Source organism: Vanellus vanellus (assembly GCF_965231255.1).
Source record: "Vanellus vanellus genome assembly, chromosome: 15".
In the NCBI taxonomy this organism is placed as follows: domain Eukaryota; kingdom Metazoa; phylum Chordata; class Aves; order Charadriiformes; family Charadriidae; genus Vanellus; species Vanellus vanellus.
Window position 1 is genome coordinate 18,051,145 of NC_138920.1, and position 23,436 is coordinate 18,074,580.

The 23,436-nt window shown below is 45.4% G+C and overlaps 3 protein-coding genes across 6 annotated transcripts; 2 read left to right on the forward strand and 1 right to left on the reverse strand.

Annotated features, from left to right (window-relative positions):
- Positions 1-1,959: 1,959 nt before the first annotated feature.
- On the forward strand, positions 1,960-5,694 carry LOC309678018 (uncharacterized protein; the record flags this gene model as incomplete). Its single annotated transcript, XM_082490931.1, has 2 exons — positions 1,960-1,964; positions 4,842-5,694. 2 exons carry the CDS (start codon positions 1,960-1,962, stop codon positions 5,692-5,694), a joined length of 858 nt encoding a protein of 285 aa, XP_082347057.1.
- A 2,928-nt stretch (positions 5,695-8,622) lies between these two features.
- On the reverse strand, positions 8,623-13,631 carry TUBB1 (tubulin beta 1 class VI). Of its 4 annotated transcripts, none has more exons than XM_082491146.1 (5): positions 13,391-13,631; positions 11,639-11,747; positions 11,334-11,444; positions 10,119-11,199; positions 8,623-9,843 (listed from the first exon to the last, which is right to left on the reverse strand). In XM_082491146.1, the coding sequence occupies exons 1-4, from the start codon at positions 13,445-13,447 to the stop codon at positions 10,127-10,129; spliced, it is 1,350 nt and encodes a 449-aa protein (XP_082347272.1). In that variant the 5' UTR covers positions 13,448-13,631; the 3' UTR covers positions 8,623-9,843; positions 10,119-10,126. The 4 variants fall into 4 exon arrangements, 3 of the variants coding, with proteins under 3 accessions (XP_082347272.1, XP_082347271.1, XP_082347273.1); XR_014269733.1 differs by having other exon boundaries at positions 9,309-9,323; positions 9,735-11,199; XM_082491145.1 differs by having other exon boundaries at positions 8,623-11,199.
- A 3,905-nt stretch (positions 13,632-17,536) lies between these two features.
- On the forward strand, positions 17,537-22,840 carry CTSZ (cathepsin Z). Its single transcript, XM_082491251.1, has 6 exons — positions 17,537-17,707; positions 18,067-18,230; positions 20,011-20,190; positions 20,821-20,971; positions 21,233-21,395; positions 21,885-22,840. Exons 1-6 carry the CDS (start codon positions 17,565-17,567, stop codon positions 21,996-21,998), a joined length of 915 nt encoding a protein of 304 aa, XP_082347377.1. The 5' UTR covers positions 17,537-17,564; the 3' UTR covers positions 21,999-22,840.
- Positions 22,841-23,436: the final 596 nt, after the last annotated feature.

Sequence of the window (23,436 nt, forward strand, 5' to 3'; positions counted from 1 at the left end):
TGGGATTTTGGTGTTAACTTAGTGAAGATTTTTTCACTGTAAATTAGATTCACCTTGTCCTTCACTTCTTGATCTAAACAGGCTCAGGATGGCTAAAGCAGCAATATAATGGATTAACTCGTTTTACATTAATGGCAAGGCATTCTAAGGTCTATAGGGTTTTAACTTTTTTTTTTCAAAGCTGTGTAGTGTTCTAGCTTCTGTGTACTGATCTGCACTATAAACTTGTTAAAGACTTGTGCGTGTGCACCTTGATAATTGCCTGCTGCTTTCGTGTTCTGCAAGGTACTGCTTTTGACAATCTGAAAGGATGAAAGCTGCTACCATGGAAGAAAGCAAAATCCTAGATTTACTGTGACACTGAAATGACTTGTGCCTATACGAACACTAAAACAGTACCACTTTATTCAGTCAGTGATAGAAATGAAGTACTTTTTAAAAGGCTTAATTTACCTGAGAAGTGTTTCTTCTTGCTGAGAACGGGTGCCAGCACCTACTCAGTAACACAGCAGTTAACTAAAAATGCAAACCAGTTGTTCGTTTTGGAAAAAAAAAAAAAAACCCAAAAAAAAACCCCAAACCAGAAAAACCTTTAATCACCATTTCCTATAACATGGCTGATCTGTCTCTTGCAGTCTGTACTTGCAGTTAAAGGGTACAGTCTACCATATTTCCAATAAATGTCATATACGGTAAACCTAAGCACCCAGTGTCTAGTGACTGCAACCTTTCAAAGCCCCCGGGCATTGACAGCTAGTCGGTTCAAAGGAAAGAGCAGCATCCTGTTGAGGTTCACGTTTATAGATGAACTGCAGAGCGCCGATAGAGAGAGCTTGTGTGAAAGCACCAGGTTGTTTTAGAATCCTTCTGTTTCCCAAGGTGAAGGGTGTTCTTCCGCTTGCACAGGACCTGTTCGTTTCTTTCTCAAATAATTTGATAGCTTTGCTTTATATGTTGCCATAGAATTGAATTACTCTAAAGGTGAGATTACACGTTAGAACTAAGCTGAACTAATTGCTTACCTTCAATGAAAGGACATAGTCCTTTGTCTGTCTGCCTTCCTTCTTGTTCCTGGCTGTGCTGTCTCACTTCTTCCCTTGCTGCACTGAAGATAGAGGTTTTTGCACCCTTTGTTGAGCCAAGTAAACTTGTTGAACCAAAAAGCGATGAATATTAGAGTCGATGTAATCTTTATGTAGCCAGCAGCAAGATGGGACATACTGAAAGAGGAGAAATGGAGGATCTCCTTATCTATAGGAAGCTATTGGGTGGGCTGAAATTATATTGCCTCTGCAATGTTTATTACAACAATTTCATATTGCATCTACTAGAAAGAGTATTTGATGCTGTAAACAATGTATGTTATTATAACAGAAAAAATTAGTTTTGTAAAACAGTAACATTGTTAAGTTAAAGTCTTTCTTCTCAGACATATATCACAGAAATTCAGTACAAGATGACTTTTTTACATTTTCTTTTTCTCTAGAAAGGTTTTACAGTCCTTTAATCAAAAAGTTTAAAAGCACTGAACTAAAAAATAGTATCAGTTAGATAACAGATATATTATCCAACCAGATATATTAGCTCGGATAGAATAAAATGAACAACATATGAAGATAATATTTTTCTAAACATGTACCAAATCCTTTTTACACCAAATCAAATGAAACAATTGCCCCTGCTGTGAACTTCAATATTCCTAGAGCCTGCTCAACTTTGTGGACACCCTGGTAACAAATCTGTTTTATAATATGGCAAGTAGCATCATTCCTGTTAATGTTTTTTTGCGGGGGACTATGTGGATATTATTTATCTGTGAGATAACTGCTTTGATTTATCTAGTTTTAAACACATTTGCATATAGCAGCTGCAGCAAAATCTAGCAGGTATGTTGTGAAATTGGGAGTAAGAAAGTGTGTATCAGAACCCAGATTTGCAATTTATTTATATTTTATAGTCATGTCGTATTCCAAATGATCTTAGCCTGATGCTTTATACAGTTTTATTTTCTCTATTTATAATTGCCAGTTTTGAGGGACATTCAGCAAGCTACACAATTTCCCTGCTTCTCTTGTGAAAGAACAGCTAGAAAACAGAAGCAGGGTGCCACTGCACAGGTGATGTTACTTCTCTCTACAAAGCGAGGCGCAACAATGGCCCTTGTGACCTAGCAACCTAAGTCTCCCTTGTCTTTCAAGCACCTATGAGACAAAAATTTCTGAAAACAGGCTCCAGCCATTGACGTCACCTAGTGTTTTTAAAAGTTTTATTCACTATTATCAACTGTGGACAGAATGTTTTACATTGTCACACTACTTTGATGTAACAACATTTAAAAAGTAACATAGCTAACAAAAGTTACTAAACACATTAAAATAGGAAGTAATGCACAAGATTCTTAAAATTTGAGCATACCTGAATTCTGCTCTGCAGATCCTGGGTCCCTCCAGAGACTGTTTATGCCAGATTTTGTAGAATGAACAGCTGAGAACTTGGATGACACTGCAAAATTATTTTTACTTTGAATCCAGGTGTCCAAAAGCTAAAAATCAATGTCTTCACCTGCTTCATCAACTAACCTTCCAAATGTTGTCCTGTAACAGGAAACAGCACAGAACTGCAACTTAAGGTTAGAGCTGATTTTGGAGTTTGTTTTCTGCTGGTGCTCTGTGCGGAGTGCTGTACTTAGACAAGAGGAGATTTAATGGGAGATAACCCGTATTGTCATCAGCATGGCATGATTTCCAGTTGCTGCGGAACAGATTAGGGTCATGAGCAGAGAGAACAGCAGAGCTTTACCAGCACAGCCCAGTATGGCTTACACAGGCAGAGAAAGGAGATAAACCCACAGATATCAAAGGTAGGAAGCATTATTACTGACCTGTACGTTTTTTACTATAGTGACCATAATTCCATCTTTCTTGACAGTGTTAGATCATAGGAAAAAGTGCAATACCTTTGCCATTTTAAATTATGGCAGAAGGAACACAGTGAAGGGATGATGGAATCTAGTCTGTTGGCAATTGTGTTGATACTGGCTTTTTACTACATTGGGATTTGCCTTTTGTATAATTATTTGTTTTCCCCTGTACAATGCACTTGAGAATCTTCTAAGAAAGATAGTCACAAAATTACAGTGGTGTTAGATAGCAAGGGTGGTTTGGGGTTTTTTTTAGGAGTTAATTATTTTTGTTGTTTTATTAAGAATATAGGTCAGCAAGCAAACTTGTAATTTCATCACAAATTATGCATGTTAAGAAGAATTCATTTGTTTTGCCTTTTAATCTATAAACACTGTACTCTTGATAGAACTACCACCATGTTGCATGAGCTCTAAAATTACAGATGCATTATGAATAAATATTAAGTGTATTCAAGGACTGTGTCAGGTCTCATCATTGGTACGTAAGCAGCTTTTTTTTAGTCCGGTAATTTTCGTGTTGTGCTCAACCCCACAATTTTAGCATTTGCATACTAAGACATCATTCCTTTCAACCTCAGTCCATGTTCAGCAGACACCTGCTTCAGTTAAGAGGTGACCTCAGTGGGCGTTCCACCCATGGTGATTATGTTAAATCCATTATACACGCATCTGGACATCAGTTGTGTAATAACACGGGCAAAGCTTGGGTGTATTCACCTGAGAAGCTGCAGCCTCTTGTACGTCTGCATCTTTCACTTTCTTGGTCCATAAAATGCTTTTGTGAAGCCTCTCTGAAAAACTTTATGTGCATTCCTGTGCCTCTGTCTGGAAAGACGACAGCAGTTTTCAACTACTCTCTGCTTTGCAGCAGTTTTGAGACAAGAGAAGGCAGCTGTAGATCAGCCTCTTGACCTACTCATACTATAATTAGATGCACCTTTATGAACTGAAATATAAGCTGTTCTGTTCCCTTTTTAATTAGATGTCTGTCTTCTATCAGAACGACTCTGTAGAATATTTTTATTAAACAATTCAAAATAAGCACAAATAAAAAATTACCGTTATTACAGTACAGGTTTTATGTCCAGAGGTACAAAATAAAAGTAATAAAATAAGACCTCTTTTTAACTGAAAAACAAGTAGCACTGATGTTGCTAAAATGTGTATTACTTATTGACACAATCAGTTTAGCATACTGCTAGCTTCCAAAAAGAAATCCTGCACAGGCTGCAGAGAAAAAAAATAGTGTTTTCTTTGCCATTTTTGTTAGCATCATCAGGAAGATCCACATTTTTTAGTTAGATGTTATGAATCAAGAGGAAATAATCCCTCTTAGCCTTTATAGTTAGAGGCCCGGTTTGACTTGTTGCCATTTACAACTGGTTTTTTTTTTAAATCTCTCTCTAAAACCAGTAAGCAGCCTAGTATCTGAATATCCTATGGTATCTGGAAAAGAACAACAAAAACATTTTAATTTCCATACTATTACATAACTATTATTTTATTCCAGACCTTCAGGACAGGGAGATGGCATTTGACAGGAGGCTATTCTTTGTCAGGCCATCATAGATGCTAAAATCTGGTTGAACAAGGAGAGACATGCCAGGACAGAAGAATGTCTTCTGCTACTGTATGTATTACTCTGTACCTGCACTTCTGTACTGGTCCTCTGTGAAGGAGTGATATTCTAAATAAGTCTGTGAGCTCTTATTACTAGAGTTTTTCTGCACCAAAAGAGAAACAAGCAAGGGACACAAAGATTAAAACTGTATGCTTAGTTATTTTCAAAAGTAGTAGTTTTTGGGCTAATTATGTCTCTTTTTTTTTTTTTTTTGGTTTGGTGTTTTATTAGAGATTTTTATTTTTAAATACTTCTGATTTAACACCAGTCATGTTATGGATTTACTTGGCTTTTCAGTGTCATCTCTTCAATCTGCCTGGACCTCCCTGGTCTCACTTTTTTGGCCTCCCTGGACCCCTCCAGTGTCAAGACTTCAGCCTCCTTGGAACTTTTTAAAATCCCCTTTTCCGATTCTTTGGATTTATCCAGTCTGAGCTCTTCATCCTCTGTGGACTTCTCCAGTCTCACTTCATCTTCTCTGGACCTTTCAAGTCTCACATCTTCAGCCTCTTCGGACTGCTCCAGCACCTCCTCTTCAATCTCCTTAGAGCTCTCCAGTCTCACCTCTTCAGATTCCTGGGAGCGCTCCAGTTTCACCTCCTCGATTTCATTGGACCTATCAAGTCTCACTTCATCAGGCTCTCGGGATCTCTCTGGCGACAGTTCTTCGATCTCCTTAGATCTCTCAAGCCTCCCCTCTATACCCTCCCCAGATGTCTCCAGCTCTACGTCTTCTTCACCCTCTCTAGACCTCTCCAGTCTCACTTCTTCACCCTCCCTAGATGTTTCCAGTCACACCTCCTCAGCTTCCTTGGACTTTTCCTATACAATCCCTCCATCCTCACTAGGTGTCTCAGAGCACACCTCCTCAACCTCTTCAGAATCACTAGATCTCACCGATTTTAACTACTTCATGTTTCAGGGCTCCTCTGAACTATCCTCATCGACCTCTGAGGATGTTTCTAATCTCATCTCTACACCCTTTCTGGATGTCTCCACTCTCACCTTTCAGGATGCTCCTTCCCTCACTCCCTCAGTTTCTTTGGACATTTCTAATCTCACAGCTCTAGTTCCCCCAGACCTATCCACTCTCACATTTCTGGACGTTGCTAATTGCACCGCTTCAGCTTCTCTTGATCTCTGCATCTAACCTTCTTAACGTAGCCCTTCTTCTCTCTGCAACCTCTCTGTATCTTTCTAAACTTTCCTCCTTCATGTGTTCTTTCCTAAGTTCTGTCTCTGAAAGTTCTTATCTGAGGAAATTTAGGGCTTTACAAATATATCCTAGCACCTAAAAAGAACTGGGCATGAAAACAGGTCATACAAGTAATAACAGGTCATAACAAGTATGTTATTTATACAAGTTATTTATAACAAGTATACTTATATATGGAAAATTGTCTAATTTTCCATCAAGTGTTGACAGATGAGGATAGCTTCTAGTTTGGTGTGTTGTCTTTTATGAATTTGTTTAGAGCAAACAATTGAATATTTCAGGTATCTGTATAAATGGTCTTACATCCAAACGAATCCCACACCGAAGCATCATGTCTGACGGGATAAAACTCTGAATATAGCATGGCTTGGCCACACACGGATTAAACCTCCAAACTGAAGAAAGTCTGTGTTTATCACTGGCTACTCATGCTTATAAATTATTTTCTTCTTTACAGTCTTAACTATAAAAACCTAAGAAACTATGGTAGAGAGGTAATGACAACTGATTTAACTGGAAACAAAAAAAAAAACAACAAACGTGCTTTTAACCACTTGCTTGGATTCCTAGATTACAACGCGACTACTCAGGAATGAGTTAATATGTAGCTAACATAATTGCTTTATAACTAGCCATTGGCCTCATAGAAGAGTCAGGATTTAATTTCTGTTCTTTAGTTAATTGACGTGTAGTGTCACGTAGTGTGCATAACTGGCAAATCACCGTCTCCGAACCACGGAAAACCGCACACCACACCGCACTGCCCCCGCTTTTTCGGACCCCCGAGGCGGGTCGCAGCTGGCCACACCTGCAGGCGGGGCTGAGGCCTTCCCAAACACGGAGGGCCCCCAACCCTTCCCAAGCAATTCCTACCGGGTGGAACAGGCACAAACACAGCGGTGTGGCGCGGTGCTGCCCGCACCCCCGTGCCCGCGGGAGGTCCCCCGGCCACCGCCTCCCGCCCCGCGGCGGGCAGCGCGGAGCCCCGCAGCGGAGGGGACGGGCGGTGGTGCTTCGGTGAGGAAGGGCGGGTCTCACGTGCCTTATTCAGCCCTCCGATTGGCCGCTGTCAGAGGAGAGTGCTTGTGACTGGAGGAGAAACTGAGCCATTGGTCAGCTTCCTTGAGGTAATTCGGATTCCGATTGGCGGAGGGGTCATTCGTGCTTGTTGATTGGCTAGAACGCAGCGCTGCGGTCTTTCCCCTTCCGGTGGGCGCTGACCTTGCCGGGAGCGGAGTTATCTGTGCGCCCCGCGTCTTCCTTCACCGCGGACCGCAGCCATGGTGGCCTACTGGCGGCAGGCCGGGCTCAGGTACCGCCTGGCGGCGGCAGGCCGCCTCTCGCGGCTCGCTTGCGATAACTGGAACGGCCGGAGGCGAGGGCCTCGCGGGGCGGGCTGGCGGGGTCGCGGCGGTGCCTCTGGAGGGGGCGGAGGGGCCTTCGGGAGGCGTTTGATCTCACCCTCGCTTCCCCCTGTCTCTAGTTACATCCGGTACTCCCAGATCTGCGCCCAGGTGGTTAGAGCGGCAATGAAGCCTCAGTACAAAGCGGAGGCAGAGAGGGCGGCCATGGCCACTGTGAAAACTGTGAAGCCCAAGAAGGAATAAAATGTAAGTAAATTGAACGGGCAGGGGCGCCTTATTGTAGCTTTTTCTGCGAGTGTTGGCTTCCCTGTGTGAGCCGGGTCAGTGACAGCCTAACTGGCTCACTTCGTGTGGAAAATCGGCTCTGAGCTTCATGCGTGAAACTGGAGGGGATTGCTGAGCGGTTTAGCGCGGCCATGTGCAGGTGTCTGCATGCTGACTGTGGTGGGGTAGGAAACTGCAGAATCTTATTAGTTTGCTAAAGTCAGGTGTTCTCTCCATCAAGCCCCGCTTTCAATGATTTGGGGCTTGGTCAAAGTTTTTACAGACTTACACAAAACAGCTGAGTTTCTGTAGTTATGTTCGTAGGTATCCTGTCTCGTCACTAAGCCAGGAGACAGCCTCTCGGAACTACTGTTTGGCCTGAACAACAGACTTATCTGTGCAAGGGTTATCAGCCATCTGTGAAAGACAGGTGCTACTTGTACCTTTATTTGTGATACTGCATGTATCACGGGCAGCTGAAATCCAAGAACAACAGCTTCTATTCCTGATCTGAGATTAAATGTTACTACCTTTTGTTTGAAGTGTACCTTGTCCATACTCTCAAATCAAGTAATTTGTGTTTTAAATCTCTCATAGGAACTGATATGTGGTGAATACTGTGACATCAAACTGCAAAGCTGTAGGCAAGCTCAAGACTCTGCCGTATAATGTCATCACATATTAACTGTAAAACTTGCCTCTGTATGTAAATCAGCATGCTAATAAAAGTAATTTCTGTTAAACAAGTGAATGTGTGGAAAGCGTTATTCCTCTTGAAATGAAGTACTCCGCCTCACAGAGACATTTGTCTTTCATTTGCGCTGAAACAGAAGACTCTTTATCACAGTCTACCATTCAAGAGCAACATAATGTTTATTTTAAGGCAAATCTCTTGTTGGATTTCATGCTGATATTGGTACATCAATGAGTGAGAGATGTAATTGTTTAAAACTTCTGCCTATGTCATTTCAATGATTAATCATTACTTTGGAGAAAAACTTTCTTCACTAAAACCTATGTCAACAGAGAACATAGGCATATAGTTTCGATAATTAAAAATAGCTCTGTTGGTTCTCTCTGCTGGAAGTGACACGCTGTTGGCTTTAAAAATCTTTGTCATCACGGTGTTCATCTTCCATTTGTGCTTAGAACAAAACTCACTCGGTGAAAATCAACTTAATGAGGCTTAGGGTGAAGACTGAACTGGAAGTGGGGTATTTTGCCCTGGGAGTGCTGCACAGGATCTAATCTCCAACGCTGTGCGGAGCGCTGGGCAGTGAATCGGGAACTGGAGACCTGGGGTCCTGCGTGAGGTGGGGAAGGGGATGCGGGAAGCCCTGGGCTCTACTCTGATGGCTCAGCTGTTGGTTGTCCCATTACTGGGAGGGAGAGGGACACGTTCACTGGGAAAGGGCAGGCAGGGAGGGTGAGGCGCTGTCGCCCTCGGCGGGGGCAGGGGAGTCACTCCGTCCGCAGTGTTGGTTTGAGGAGAGTGTGCAGGTGCCGTGTGTTCCCACAGCATGTCCCCCATGGTCCCTGCACAGGAAGGAGTACACCTTGCCTATGGAATTGCCTTTGGGTTTGTGTTCGTCGAGGCACTTATGCTGTTGATTCAAACGTTACTTTCTTCACAGTTCGATAAACTCTCTCTTCTAAGAGTGTAATAAAACAAACTCAATTTTTTAATGTAATTTAAAGTTAGTCCTTACAAGAATAAACTATGCTTTTTGTCTATCAAATGTTTCAAGTATTAAAGTATTTCATAGAATGGTATATAATTTTTATTTTAAAGAATATTATAAATACAGTCTTAAGTAGATGGCTGAGAATGGCAAGAAACTTTTTTTTCCTGAAGTGAAGATATGTTTTTGATTTAGTGATTGCCATTGAACTTAGATCTAACCAGCTGCAGACCATTCCATCCATTTTGCTGTACTGAATGATAGGAAGAAAATTTACAATAGTTAGTACATGGGGAAAAAAACCCAACACACTAAACCCTTTTACACAGTGTTCGCAGCTTTGTCTGCTAATATAACTCAATCTATAGTTCGGAATAGAAACAACCCACACAATGATAATGAATACAAGCTGTGCAATAATATAAGCCAGCGGTGTGACAGAACTATTAAATACTTTTTTTAACAGTAAGAATGTGCGTATTCAGTCTTTTGGCCCATGTTGTTTCCCCTCCCCTCAGCTTAAGGAGCTGAACTTGGCTGCAGAGGTAGGTCAGTGTGTGCAGTGCGTAACGCAACAGCCCCTGCCCTTACGGGCCTTGCCGGGGCGCCTGTGTTCCTAAACCGGGAACGAGGTGGTCACAAACAAAACACCGACTGCGTTTACCTGAGAATAAATAAATCTGATGAGCTGATGGCATATTTTGCTGTCGCTTGTGATCCTGACATACACACACAGAGGCTGTGCATTGCACCTGGTATCTGATGATAATATACTACAAGTGAATACATTTACAAGAAAGGGTGTTATGAGACAACTTGTCTTCATAGTGGCTTTTTTGGGAGAGATTCAGTGATGACAGTTGTTTAGGGGGGTAAAGCATAGCTGTCATTAATTTCAAAAGCATTGTATTGTAATACTGGATATATTTTGGCCAGGTGCAGAGAAAAACATCTTAAGAAAGGTGTTATTTTCAGTATGTAGCTCATGGCTACTGCTGTTTCTTTAGTGAGTGCCAACAGACTTATTCGGAGATTGTTTTGATATTACCATTGTTTTCACGGTGCTTCCTTTTCTGGGCTGGCTTCCACTTCTACCTCTTCATATTCTTCAACATCTGCAGTGGCATCCTGGTACTGCTGGTACTCGGACACAAGGTCGTTGGTGTTACCTTCTGCTTCAGAAAACTCCATCTCATCCATACCTTCCCCAGTATACCAATGGAGAAATGCTTTTCTTCTGAACATCGCTGAGAACTGCTCAGAAACTCTGATGAAGAGCTCCTGAATGGCTGTGTTATTGCCAATAAAGGTAGCTGCCATCTTCAGTCCTCGTGGTGGTATGTCACACACGGCCACTTTGACATTATTAGGGATCCACTCCACAAAGTAGGAGCTATTCTTGGTCTGGACAGACAGCAACTGCTCATCCACTTCTCTGGTAGACATTCGGCCTCTGAAGATGCACGCCACAGTCAAGTAACGTCCACGACGAGGGTCGCAGGCTGCCATCATGTTGCGAGCATCAAACATTTGCTGAGTAAGCTCTGGCACCGAGAGGGCTCTGTACTGTTGGCTGCCTCGGGCGGTCAGTGGAGCAAAGCCCGGCATAAAGAAGTGCAGGCGAGGAAAGGGCACCATGTTAACAGCCAGCTTCCGCAGATCTGCGTTCAGTTGACCAGGAAAACGGAGTGAGGTTGTGACACCGCTCATCGTTAGGGACACGAGGTGGTTGAGGTCACCATAGGTGGGATTGGTGAGCTTTAAAGTTCTAAAACATATATCATATAGAGCTTCATTGTCGATGCAAAAGGTTTCATCTGTATTCTCTATTAGCTGGTGGATGGAGAGGATGGCATTATACGGCTCTACGACTGTGTCGGATACCTTGGGTGAAGGCACAACACTGAAGGTGTTCATAATCCTGTCGGGATATTCTTCTCGGATTTTGTTGATGAGGAGCGTGCCCATACCTGAGCCGGTACCACCACCGAGCGAATGGATGAGCTGGAATCCCTGAAGGCAGTCGCAGCTCTCACACTCGTTCCTGACCACATCCATGACATTCTCAATCAGTTCAGCGCCTTCTGTGTAATGGCCCTTAGCCCAGTTGTTTCCAGCACCTGAATTTCCTGTGAACAGAATTACAGAAAGAACAGCCACAAAGTTAACAAGAGAATTTTTTAAAGGCTACGAAGTTGGGAATTAAAAGGCTGGTTTGGGACAGTTGACTCCAGTTAGTTTGGTGACAGCATGCTCTACATACCGTGAATAAAATTGTCAGGTCGAAAGAGTGGGCCTATTTTGCTAGACCGTACACTGTCCATCGTACCGGGTTCCAGGTCCACCAAGATAGAGCGGGGCACATATTTATGAGCTAGGACAAAAGAAAATGAATGTGAACAATTACTGTTAGAAGTCAAAGAGACTGGCTTATACTCTGTTATCCAACCCAGCTACGGTGATTTGGGGATTTTTGTTTTGTTTTTTGTTTTTTTGATTACTTATTTTAACCTTCATGTTGGCTCTGCAGATCTCTCTGCCGCCACCCCAGCAGTGCTGAGCACTTACAGTAAGCCTCATTGAAGTACACGTTAATTCGCTCAAGCTGCAGTGATGCATCCCCACGGTAGTTCCCGGCGATGTCAATGCCATGTTCATCACTTATCACCTCCCAGAACTGAAAAAGGAAAGATGGTCAATACACTCAGAAAGACTTTTTTTTTTTTCCAGCACAGCGTGGTCAGCACCAGCTCCGCTGCGCTTGTGCCCGACTGCACACTGAGTGGGAACGCCGCCTGAAGTGGGGATGTTCTGCCAGTTACGTATTAGATCAGAGCGGGGATCCTCCTCTCCCCACACCCCAAATAAGTGCAAGGGAAAAGTTCCGTAGACCGTTTATGCTGCTCAGCTGTCACCCATGCACTGATCGGTGGGGGCCCCTCAATTTGTTCCCTTTACAGTAAAGGAAAAATGCCATTAGTTTAAACAACACAGGTACTAACTAGTTGGTATGAGCTTAACAAAAAAGCCGGGGGGCGGGGGGGTGCTCGGAGGCACAAGTGGGACTGTGGCATGGCAAAGCTGGCGCCGACAAATTTGTATGCGTGCAATGGTTTCCACAAACAGATGTTGTTCCTAAACGTCCTATCTTGGCATTCACATGGATGTGCTGCGCTGGGGCTCTTATCTCGGCAGCAGCCACAGCGTTAACGTGGACACACCCACCCCCATAACGAACAGGCCGCTTTAGTTTTAAAGGTCTTCTGGCTTAGCACCCAGTCTCACTTTGAGTGTACAAATACACCATTGCCAACATGTGCACGGCGTTTTAGTGAGTGCACGCGCTTTTCTACAGGGCTGATGAGACACAAGCAGTTTCCGGGTCAAAGCCAGCAGAAAAAAATATAAACCTTTTAACTGTCAGACTGGCCGCACTCGAACTATCTGGGTCTGACATGCCATTCCCTGGCCATGCACAGCTTCACGTTCCAATGAAAGGAATCGAGGTGAGGTTTGTGGGAGCAAGAAGTGGAAGAAGAACACAACAGAACAATCCTTCAGCTATCATGTGTTTTCAAAGTCCACCTCCCCCCCCCCCCCAAATTAACCCAAATACTTTTTTTGGACAACTTCCTACTAATCAATAAAAAAAACCCCAAAACATGGCCATCACACAGCAAAAAGCAATGGTCGTTTTTTTCCTCCTAGCACACAAAGTTGGCAATGTGCGACTTCTCTCTAAGTAACAGCATGGCAGCGTTTGACCCGCACGAAAATGCTCCAAATGACATGACTATCTCTCACGGGAAGCGGGAGTCCTTAACTGCACTTAGTGCCGCTCAGGAAAACCTAACCGGTCACTGATGGCACAGGCCAGTCTGTTGGATAATACAACCTCATAATTACGTGACTGTAATGTGGCAGAGTTACTGCTGAATGGCTGAACTACAGCACCGGCATCGCAACGTCGCAGCCCTGGAATTAGTCTCCTTCACTTGCCCCAGGATTTTGCAGCCCGGGTAAGTGCCCCAGGAACGTGCGTCCCAGCAGGAACGCTCTGGAGCACTTTTAATCACTGTGCCATAGTTCTCACAGATGTTTTGTTCTTTGACGGTCTTAACAGTAACCTTTGCATGAGGAGCAAGCCCATCTTACGACTTTCCCATCAAGATACTCTTATTGCCACTAACCCGCCATGCATCCTACCACTGAGTTAACAAAGTAATTCTTCCCCCGAAAGCCCCCATCTGTTAACAATGGTTGACCTGCTGCCACTGATAGCACTTACTACTGATGACCAATATTGAAAAGATACCTTACCTTGGCTCCGATTTGGTTCCCACACTGCCCGATCTGAAGATGCACAATTTCACGCATTTTGAGTAGCTGAGGCCTGTTGGTGGCTAAACCAAACCCAGGTTTCCTAGTCGCAGCCCCGGGCGCGAGCCCTCTTTCTGCTGCTGCCGTATCAGCTACACCCAGCGCGGTCCGCCCCGAGGGGCCTTTTTATACCAGTGGGACTGTCGCTCAGCTGGCGCGGGGAGTAGCCCGCTCCTGGGGCTGCTCCGCAAAGCACCTCGCAAGGAGGCAAAGTGGCTCTTCGCTGCCCGGGGACAGGGTACGGGGACATTACTGCGTGGCTTGGAAAAGGAAAGTGTCACACGCACCCCCTTAACAATTCATTCCAGTTCTCTGTGCAGCAAACAGCGTGACTCACAAATATCTGTGCACATTGTATCTGTTTCATTATTTTATACATTTTATATATACAAATACATACCTGTATAGAGAGATCGTAGCCTAAAATGAGCGAACTTAATTTATTAAGTACATGTGCTTCTGCCACATAATTTAAATATCACATGCGTCATACGGGACAACAGTCATAATAAAAACAATAACAACTTTTGAGCAGTGGCCTCCTACAATCACATCATTCAGTGCATTGCCAGGCAAACTCGCAGCGCACTAATAAGCATCATTCTCAGTCTCTAACTGCATGAAGGAGGGGTAACAGGACAGGATCAGTAACAAAAAAACCACTTTGTAAAACGTAACATTGCACTCTTGGTGGTGTACGTTCCTTAAGCATTTAATAAGAATCCATCAATTTCAGCCAATCTAAAATCTGAACCGACTTGTGACTAAAACTCGCACAGACGGCCTCTCTCTCTCTTCCTTTCCTGCCATGAAGAAACACAGTATTTCTCATATTTCTTATTTTCTTATACCTGAGATCTAGTATTTCAGAACTTGCCAGGCAAACGCCAGAGGTGAAACCCCAGTTCCACTGACGCTAACTATAGTGTTCACTGTGTAAAATGTTTCACTGCACTAACGGAAACGATGCACGGCTGAGCAAAACACGACACAGCCGTGTTGCCTGCTGATAAACAGGACTAGTATCACTGAGCAACAGAAACCCAGAATGGGCTGTCTTCTGGGAGCTTATATTAGTTTTATTACATGTCAGACGACTGTCAGTGCTTTGCAAGTGTTCCTTTTAAGGACAGGAAAAGGAACTATAATTAGGAAAGCACCTTAAATTATTTTGTACAAAAAGATGACAGTGGAAGGACTTGACTCACTGAAAGTAACTACTTCATGGGTTGCTAGAGATAAGGAACCTCTGGGCTTCCATATTGTTCCAAAAGAAAAATCAGCTTATTCCAGACTTCCCTGCCACAGATGATTTCCACTTCTTACCAGCCAAGAGAGGAACAGACAATTGCTCCTAAGACAAAGCTTAGCACCAGAAGCGCATGGCAAAAAAAGAACTAGCGAACATTCTGTCATCCTCTGCCAAGAGATGAGTCGTCCTCAGTAGGGAACAATAAAAGCAAGACTTTAAATTCAGGTAGATTAATTTTGTTTCATTAAAGCACAATAGTTTTATAATTTTCCAAAGATTAAGTATTCTCTAAACAGTTTAGCTTACTTAGCAAGACAACATAACAGTTATGTTCCATTGTCACGTTGTAGATATTTTCTATAATGGCAGTGGATACCTTCTCCAATTTCCTACGACAAAATTCTGGAAAGGTTATTTGGACATTTACTTTGAAAGCAAACTTCATTTTATTCATGCACATTTCATAATTGTTTTCTGCAGTTATGCTTAGCTAAAAGTCGCAGCGCAGTTGCGAGTTGTATATGCAATTGCTGCATTCTGAATAGGAGCTGCATTGGCACAATGTGTCAGAGCCACAACAGCAAAAAAATACTACTTATAATATTCAATGCCTTAATCTACAGTAGCCACAATTTATGAAGTGGCTGAAGATGCTGATTCACAGTCAAAAAAATTTGGCAAAATAATTTCAGCAATAGATATACTCCAACTCTAACCGTTTTACGATTCTATTATTCTATATTCACAAACAAAGACAAAGAAAAGGGAAGTGAAAGAAATATGCAATCACTTAACATTGGGTTTTCTCTTGCTAAAAATAGCTCCCTGGAATCATGTGCCTCCTCTGAAGCACTTCCCAACAGAGTCTGAACAATTATGGCCCACGACACACAGTGCCTGAGGTGCTTCGTGCGGCGGAGATGGGTTTGTGCCTCTTTTCTCTCTCCTCCCCATACTGCAGCTCCGTCAACCCCCAAGTCTGCCATTGTGCCGGACGTGGTGTACCAAAGGCGCGTTGCTCTGTGGGTTTTGTTTGCAGACCTGCTGTCGCCGAGCTCTGAGACAGGTCAAGCCCAGAGCTGTCCATGGGCGCTCCCGGCCTGGCCATCGCACAGGAGCTGCCGCAGATGAGCGCTGTGAGCGTCGCGGCGAGGAGCCGCTGGTGCCGGGGGACCTCTGGGGACGCGGAGCAGCCTGGGCCTGGGCACAGCTATTTCCCCCTGTCCCGCCGTGCCTGATATCGGGCTGCCCACTGCCCCGGGTACCAACGCCCCGGCGCTGGGCGTAAGCTAAGGCCGCGAACAAGCCGGGCTTTTTTGGTTACTGGGGTTTTTTTTGCTTCTGCTTTTCTCGGTTGGTGTTTTTTTTCAACGCCACCACAGAACCCACTAACAACAAACACGCATGCGGCAAGGAGGCATTCAGAGATGCTTTTTTTTTTTCCTATGGTTTGCTTGGGAGGAACTACCTTGCCACAGCAGCAAAGCAGACTGCTGAGAAGAAAGCCAATTCAGTTTGAGATAAGCCTGGGCTACAGCCCACCAGGTAATTTGAGAGGGACCTCTGAAGGGTCACCAGACGAGCTGACACGAGCCTCAACTAATCTGGGGTACATCAGGAATGCTACCAAAAGCCTGTTGCATTCAACAGGCAATAAAGACTGCCCGCTTCACACTTTCAGTTCACTCGGTAAGAAAAACTATTTAAAGACCGCCTCCCTCCGCCTGGCAGGAGGGCCAAAGGAGTTACCATCAGCGTAATGAGCCCGTATGGTTAAACCAATAGGTCTCGGTACAACCAGACAACCAAGCAGCTCCTTACCTCCCCTGCACTGCAGGTCTGTGAGCCGGCAGAAACGGGGCTTTCAGCGCGGGAATTCACCTGCCAGGCTGTGCCTTGCCTGGGCCCCGCCGCCACAACTGCGGTTACTGCTGCGTTTGGATCGTTTGATGGGTCGCCCAGGTCGCTGCGCGGCGGCCAGGCTGCTCTGGCACTGCTGTCCATCCTGGCCCATTGGCTCTCAGCGCCCCAGTGGCCCCATGCATGATGTGGGGCTAATAAATCTCATGCCTTTTATAAAGAGTGCTGAGAGCCAAGGAAGAAAAGCTACGAGGGAAGAACTGGCTGTGGTTTACTAAACGTGTTTTACGAAAGCGCTAGCCAATGCATGGAAAAGAGGCACTAGCAGTCCACCCACCCAGATACTTAAACCTTCTGCAGGAAAATGAGAAAACTATTTTTATTATTGACTAAGTCTTGTAGCAGGTAATAAAGACTCTTCCGATGTCCTGAACTCTAAAGAACAGCCTGAAGAAATGGACACGGGCCCATATTCCTTCGTAAACTGTAGCATAAAAGGGCTTGAGAAATTAAAAACTTGGGGCTAGCAAAAAACCCAACCAGACCAACCCCCGGCCTGCGCGCTGCGTGGAAGCAGCGCTGCGCACGAAGGGTACGGAACCCCTCACCCCGGGGCTGCGCTGGCCCGACACACGTCCCCGTCACAAGCCCCGGGCTGGCGGCAGCTGCGTGTGTCAAACCATTCCAATATTTTAACACCGTTTCCTCCCCCTTCCTCCTTTTTGGGGGAGGGTGGGGGGTGCGATGGGATGAAAGTTGCTTCATTTTCGGGGGTCCCCCCTTCTCCCTGCGGGGGGCTCCCGCCGCCGCCGTTCCTCGTCCCCCGAGAAGGTCATCCGCCGCCCCGGGGAGGGCCGCGCCGCGACCGCCGCTTCCAGCCCACGCGCGCTGCCCGGCACGAAACGAAGACCGCGGGGAGGCCCCGCATCCCCCTCCCGCCGCCCCGGGCCCGCCCCGGCCCCGCCCCCGCCCCGCGCTCGGAGCCGGCACCGCCGCCGCAGCATGGCCGAGCCGCCCCGCCGCCTCGCCTCCCTCCTGCTGCCGCTGCTCTGGGGCTGCCTCTGCCCGCCCGCGCGCGCCGGCCTCTACTTCAGGGAAGGGCAGCGCTGCTACCGGCCGGCCCCGCGCAGGGACCCCGGCCTCAGGTGAGCCCCCCCCGCCCCGGGCCCTCACGGAGCGGGGCGCGGGGGCGGCCGCGGAAGGGGCTGCGCGGGGGCGGCCGCATCGCCCGGTCTCGGGGGAGGGTTTGGGGGGGTCCCCGGCGCAGGCGGCCCCGCGCTCCGCCGCCCCGTCGGGTCTGGGGGGGGGGGGGGTCCCGGCGGTCACGAGGCGGCGCGGGCAGGGCCCGGTCACGCTGCCCGCTGTCACGTGACCCGCGCCGCTGGCCGGACACTCGCAGCCTGGTTACGAAACCCCCTGAAAGCTGTTTTTTCTCCCCAAACCCCCTCGCTCGCCCGCCAGCGCGGGCAGCCAGGGAGCCGGTTCTTCCTCCCGCCCGCCGCAGGAGCTACCCCCGCCCGCACGAGTACCTGGAGGCGGCGGCGCTGCCCCGGAGCTGGGACTGGAGGGACGTGAATGGCGTCAACTTCGCCAGCGCCACGCGGAACCAGCACATCCCCCGGTACTGCGGGTCCTGCTGGGCCCACGGCAGCACCAGCGCCCTGGCAGGTACGCCCCGCTCGCCCCGGGGAGGCGCAGCCTTCCGCCAGCGAGGGAGACTCGCCGGCGGCCGCCGCAAAGGAAGAGCGGCCAAACTGCGGCAGTGACGGCCGCGGCAAAACCCCGGTGCGAGGGGTGCGAATGCAGCAGGAGCCGCGGGAATGCCCGGGCTGAAGGCGAGGAGGTTTGGTTTCAACAGAGAAAGCCACCAGTGAGGCTGTCCCCCCGCTCTCAGCTCCGCGCGGGGGGATCGCTGACTGGCAGGGTTCAGAAGCTGTTTGCAGACGGAAGGCACACGCGGCTCCTGCCCAGCGGCTCGGTAGGGCCTGCAGTGGGAACCGGGGCTCCTGCCCCTCTCCCCCGAGGTGCGGTGACGGTAGCAGCAGATGCAAAAGCAGTTACCGTGCCTCCTTCCCCTTTTTGGTACCTTGGCCCGCTGCACGGCATCGACAGCAGCAAGGGGCTGCTCCAGCGATGCCTGGATCTGAGGAAGCAAAAGAAGTTGCTTCTCATGGGGAGCTTCAAGAGCCCTGGCATTCAAATCACCCGACTACCACAGCACGCAGACAACCCTAGTTCCAGCAGATACTGATCAGCCTTTTCCTTGGGAAAAGAGAAGTAGGGGTTTGCTTCAGTTGGAGAAATATTTTCTCTAGAGAGAATATGTGATGATTTGCATGCAGCAGTAACACGCTGCAGCAGCGCTGCGTAGGGAGGCTGTAAGAGGATTAACCGTGAAGGAGAAATAGAGGAAATTGTGCAGGAATGGGAAGACAACGCAAGGGGAGTAGGCAGCAGGAATCGAAGGATCCATTCTTAAGCAGTACAAGAATACAGACATGTATGAAACCTGCCGTGATGTAGTGAAGGAGTAGCATAGCTAAAATACTTAATTCTATAACTTTGGTTAAAGCTTAATTGTATACATAGGTATGCCAATATGTGCACCTTCAAAAGTATAAAAGGTTGATTTTAAAAATCAGGATGTTTTTTCTTAACTGCTGTGAATAGTTAAAGAGTTCATTCCTTCTCTTGTTGCTGAAGAGCAGACTGGGATAATGCCTCCCAGTGCTGCCAAGTATAGCTGAATGCTGTAAGGGCTAATAAGATTAAAGTACTACAGTGGCATCAGTTAAGACTGTTAATGCACTGGGAGCAGCAGTTTATAAATACTCCTCAGGACGCTTTTCTGCCAAGCAAGCTAGTTGTTTCTGACAAAATGAGGCAGCAGGGTGGCGATGCCTGTGTGTGATGGCAGGATAACAGTGAGATGTTGACATAACAGTGAGGATATACTTCTGGAAGCTTTTCCTTGCTTGAAGTTTGTGAAGGCTGTCTCTTGGAGCCAGAGACCTGGGCTTGTGACTCTCTGCATGGGTTTATACATAAATCTTTACTCCTGTAAAAGAGGCCAGTGAGAGCTGGTTTTATGATGTGTATTTGAAAACTCTTTGCTGTCAGAGCCAGAAACAGATCTGGAAGTTCTCAGAAGCTGTGACATGAATTCAAAGAGGTCTAGGGCACTTTAAGGCTTTAAACAGATATTACTCATCTGCATATTTTTGCTGAGTTTTTAACGGAAAAAACTTCTAATGGAAACCCACACTAATATCTCGGCCTGCCGCTTTGGGTTAGGTCATGCTGTGCGCCCCACTGCTGACAGTGGGGGCTCTTCCACCCACACGTACTGTTGCCCACAAACACTTATGGGTTCAATGAAGGAGAGACAGTTGCAGTGTGTAACCACCCGTGTATTCCATGAACAAACCCCAATTTCTTATCCTTACAGATCGAATCAACATAAAGAGAAAAGGTGCGTGGCCTTCTGCCTACCTCTCTGTTCAGAACGTGATTGACTGTGCTAACGCAGGATCCTGCGAAGGTGGAGACCACTCAGGTGTTTGGAAGTATGCCCACGACCATGGCATTCCAGATGAGACCTGCAACAACTACCAGGCTAAGGATCAAAGTATGACGCCTATTTGATTTGCTCTCAGGCTTCATCCCAGGTTTAGCAGATCTTAATATTAAAAAAAAAAAAGCTTCTCAAGTTTTTGGTGTATTGGTTCCTGCCTTTGTGTAGTACCTGCTCTTTCACTGACAGAACGGGTTTTCTTTACAGGTCTGTGTGTCTCTCTTTACTCCAGCCAGAGAGCATAGCATTAAATCATGCCCAGACAAGTTTGCACTGCTAAATTGTTTTAACTTAAGAGATTAAGCCCGTGATATACAATCTCTAATGTACTAAAATATTTACAAGCGTCACCTCAAGCTAAACAAAGGAGAAATGTAACTTTTGTCTGGTCATGTGCGACTGGAATTGTTTCGTATCTATACAGAAACACGTCTGAAACATTTTCTCATCAAAGCACTTATGCCTGTGAAGTGAAGAATAGTAACTGGCAGTTGTAGGGACTTTGAATGTGGCTTCCAGAAAGGAATGTAGTTCACCAGAGAGAGTATGTATCAGTACTTACTCTGAAGTTATTAATATCTGCCTCAAATAAGTTAAAAGAGAAAAAGAAGCCTAGTGTCATGTCATTAATTCACTTGAAGAAAAACATTCTTTTGCAGTGATAATCTCACTTTTGTTTTGTAGAGTGTAAGAAGTTTAACCAGTGTGGAACTTGTGTCACTTTTGGAGAATGCCATGTCATTAAGAACTACACTCTCTGGAAAGTTGCCGACTATGGGTCTGTCAGCGGAAGAGAAAAAATGATGGCAGAAATCTATGCTAATGGACCAATTAGGTAAAAAAAAGAAATCTTGATGGTAAAAAAGAAAATATTTACTAGTAATACAGGGATTGAAATACTTGAAACTCAGTGTAATGACTGAAGTGTACTTCTCTAGCATATGCTGGCAGCTCTGCACCAATATGCAGTCTTTAGCTCGTTTGTGCATAAATTGAGCTCTGATGTCAAAATGCAAGAAAACCAATTGTTTGTTTCTTAGCCAGGCCCCTGCCCTGATCCCCTTGTACAAAAAATGCTATCTCTGTTTTATTACAGCTGTGGCATAATGGCTACTGAGAAGCTGGATGCTTACACTGGAGGACTCTACACAGAGTACAACCCCTCACCTATGGTGAATCACATCGTTTCCGTGGCTGGCTGGGGCGTAGAAAATGGAACAGAATACTGGATTGTTCGTAACTCATGGGGCGAACCCTGGGTAAGCAAACATGGGAACAAACACGTTTGCAGAATTACTTTAGCGGAAAGGTGGGGATTTTCACTTGCCAAGAGGAAGCTGCAAAGCTCGCCCGTGGATAGGAAAAGCAAAACTTTCTTTGAGCTAGACTAGCAATTAAAATGACACCTAACTAATCTGAAGACACGGATATTCACGCAAAGTTACTTGAGTCATGTCAACTCAATCCCAAATGCTACCCTTCCACAGATGCGCAGCTCCTGTTATGGGCAACTGTAAATTACTGTTAGTTGTAGGCAGAAAAATCAAGTCACGCACCTGGAATAGATACGGGGGATGTAAACTCACCAGAGCAGACTGCCCCTGTGAAACCCAGTGGTATACTTCATCTCGAGTGAACTCCTAGATTTGACTATTAGTCGTTCGTATTTGGATGACAGAACAGACTCAATAGCATACACTTTCTATAGTTATGTCTTCTAATTCACAATGCACATTAATTCTTTACAGGGTGAAAGAGGGTGGCTGAGAATTGTGACAAGTGCATATAAAGGTGGAAGAGGAGCGGATTACAATCTTGCTATTGAAGAAGACTGTGCGTACGGGGATGTGGTACTTCCTTGATTCTATATTGCACATCTTTCTGTTTAGGAACTACTTGGTTTGAAAGCTTCCCAGCACAACCTTTTTCTGATTAAGGAGGAGTAGTCTAAAACTCTTTCACAGTTCAACAGCATCAGGCAGTTCTGCAAAATGAGCCCAGATACACAATATCTTCAAAGTGAAATAAATACAGACCTGCATTTACCTAATTATAACTTTAGAAAAGTAATTTACCCATGAAAAAGTTGTCTGCCTTGATGCACAGTATTTAAATCATACTGACTTAATCACAGAAACTGTATATGTAAATCTCTATGTTTTTTAAAATACAAACCATATAGACATACTGGGAAGGAAAAAGTATACTCAATATTTGGGTCTAGAGCTTATATTAAATTCTCTAACAGCATTGAGCAAGTATCATCTCACAATGATGCAGGTGAAAAAACAGAGCTAAGTCTGGATGCAATATACTCAAAACCCTAAATCCCCTGTTGTTTCCTTAGCCTCCTGGTGAAACAGCGTTGTTAAAAGTAACTCCATTACATGAGACTTCCATCCAACCAAAATGCTGTAACAGGAATTACTCTGATCAAAAGACAAAGTCTAAACACTTCTTTGTTACTTAGTTAGTCTTGTCTTTGCTCAAATTCCTTGCTTTAATATGTGATTGGCTGTGCCATTTTTCTCCTGAAGAGGCAAAGCGTAAATTGCTACAAGCCAGAACTCTTCACTAATTTGAAGAAAGGTAGCAAATTCTCTTCCTTAAAACTGAGCCACTTACGAAGTCGCAAATCAGTGCCATATCAAATGTTACTAACTAGCATTGTTAATTACATTTAATAAATGAACTTTTTCTCTTACATGACTGTATGTGTATTAGAAGAGCTTAATAATACATGATTTTGGTCATCTTCTATTGTTGTACCTAAGAAGCAGTCTCGTGTGGCAGACTAGCTACCCAGAGCTTACCCAGGATGGTGCTGCTTTTACTGGACTTTTTCTTGTGAAAGGGATGGTTGACAACACAGTCTATACAGCAACTACGATGGTTCAGTCAACAATTCAAGTTAACATTACACTACCTCACCGACGCTGGAGGTTAAAAAACAAGCTACAAGGAAGCATCCAACTTCAACAAACAAGAGAAAGAAGAGACATTCAGATGTTGTAGAACACCACTTTTAAGTGTCACTCTCCAAAGCCTACCATAAATCAAACTAACCTGCCTCACTCAAACCTGTAAGTTAAAGCTTTTTAGTGGTGCAGAGGAGAAAAAAAAAAAGTCTTTCCAGAAACTGTCTCCATTATCTGCTACTTCCAGTTGGTAGTTTCTGCAACTTACCTTGGTTTTATCTGTGAAAGAAAGAAGTCTGCTCCTAATCAGAAGGCAAGTTTGGCAGAAGAGTGAAGACTCACAAAAGAGTAAGAATGCTAGTCTCTAGGAGGAAGTTGAGGT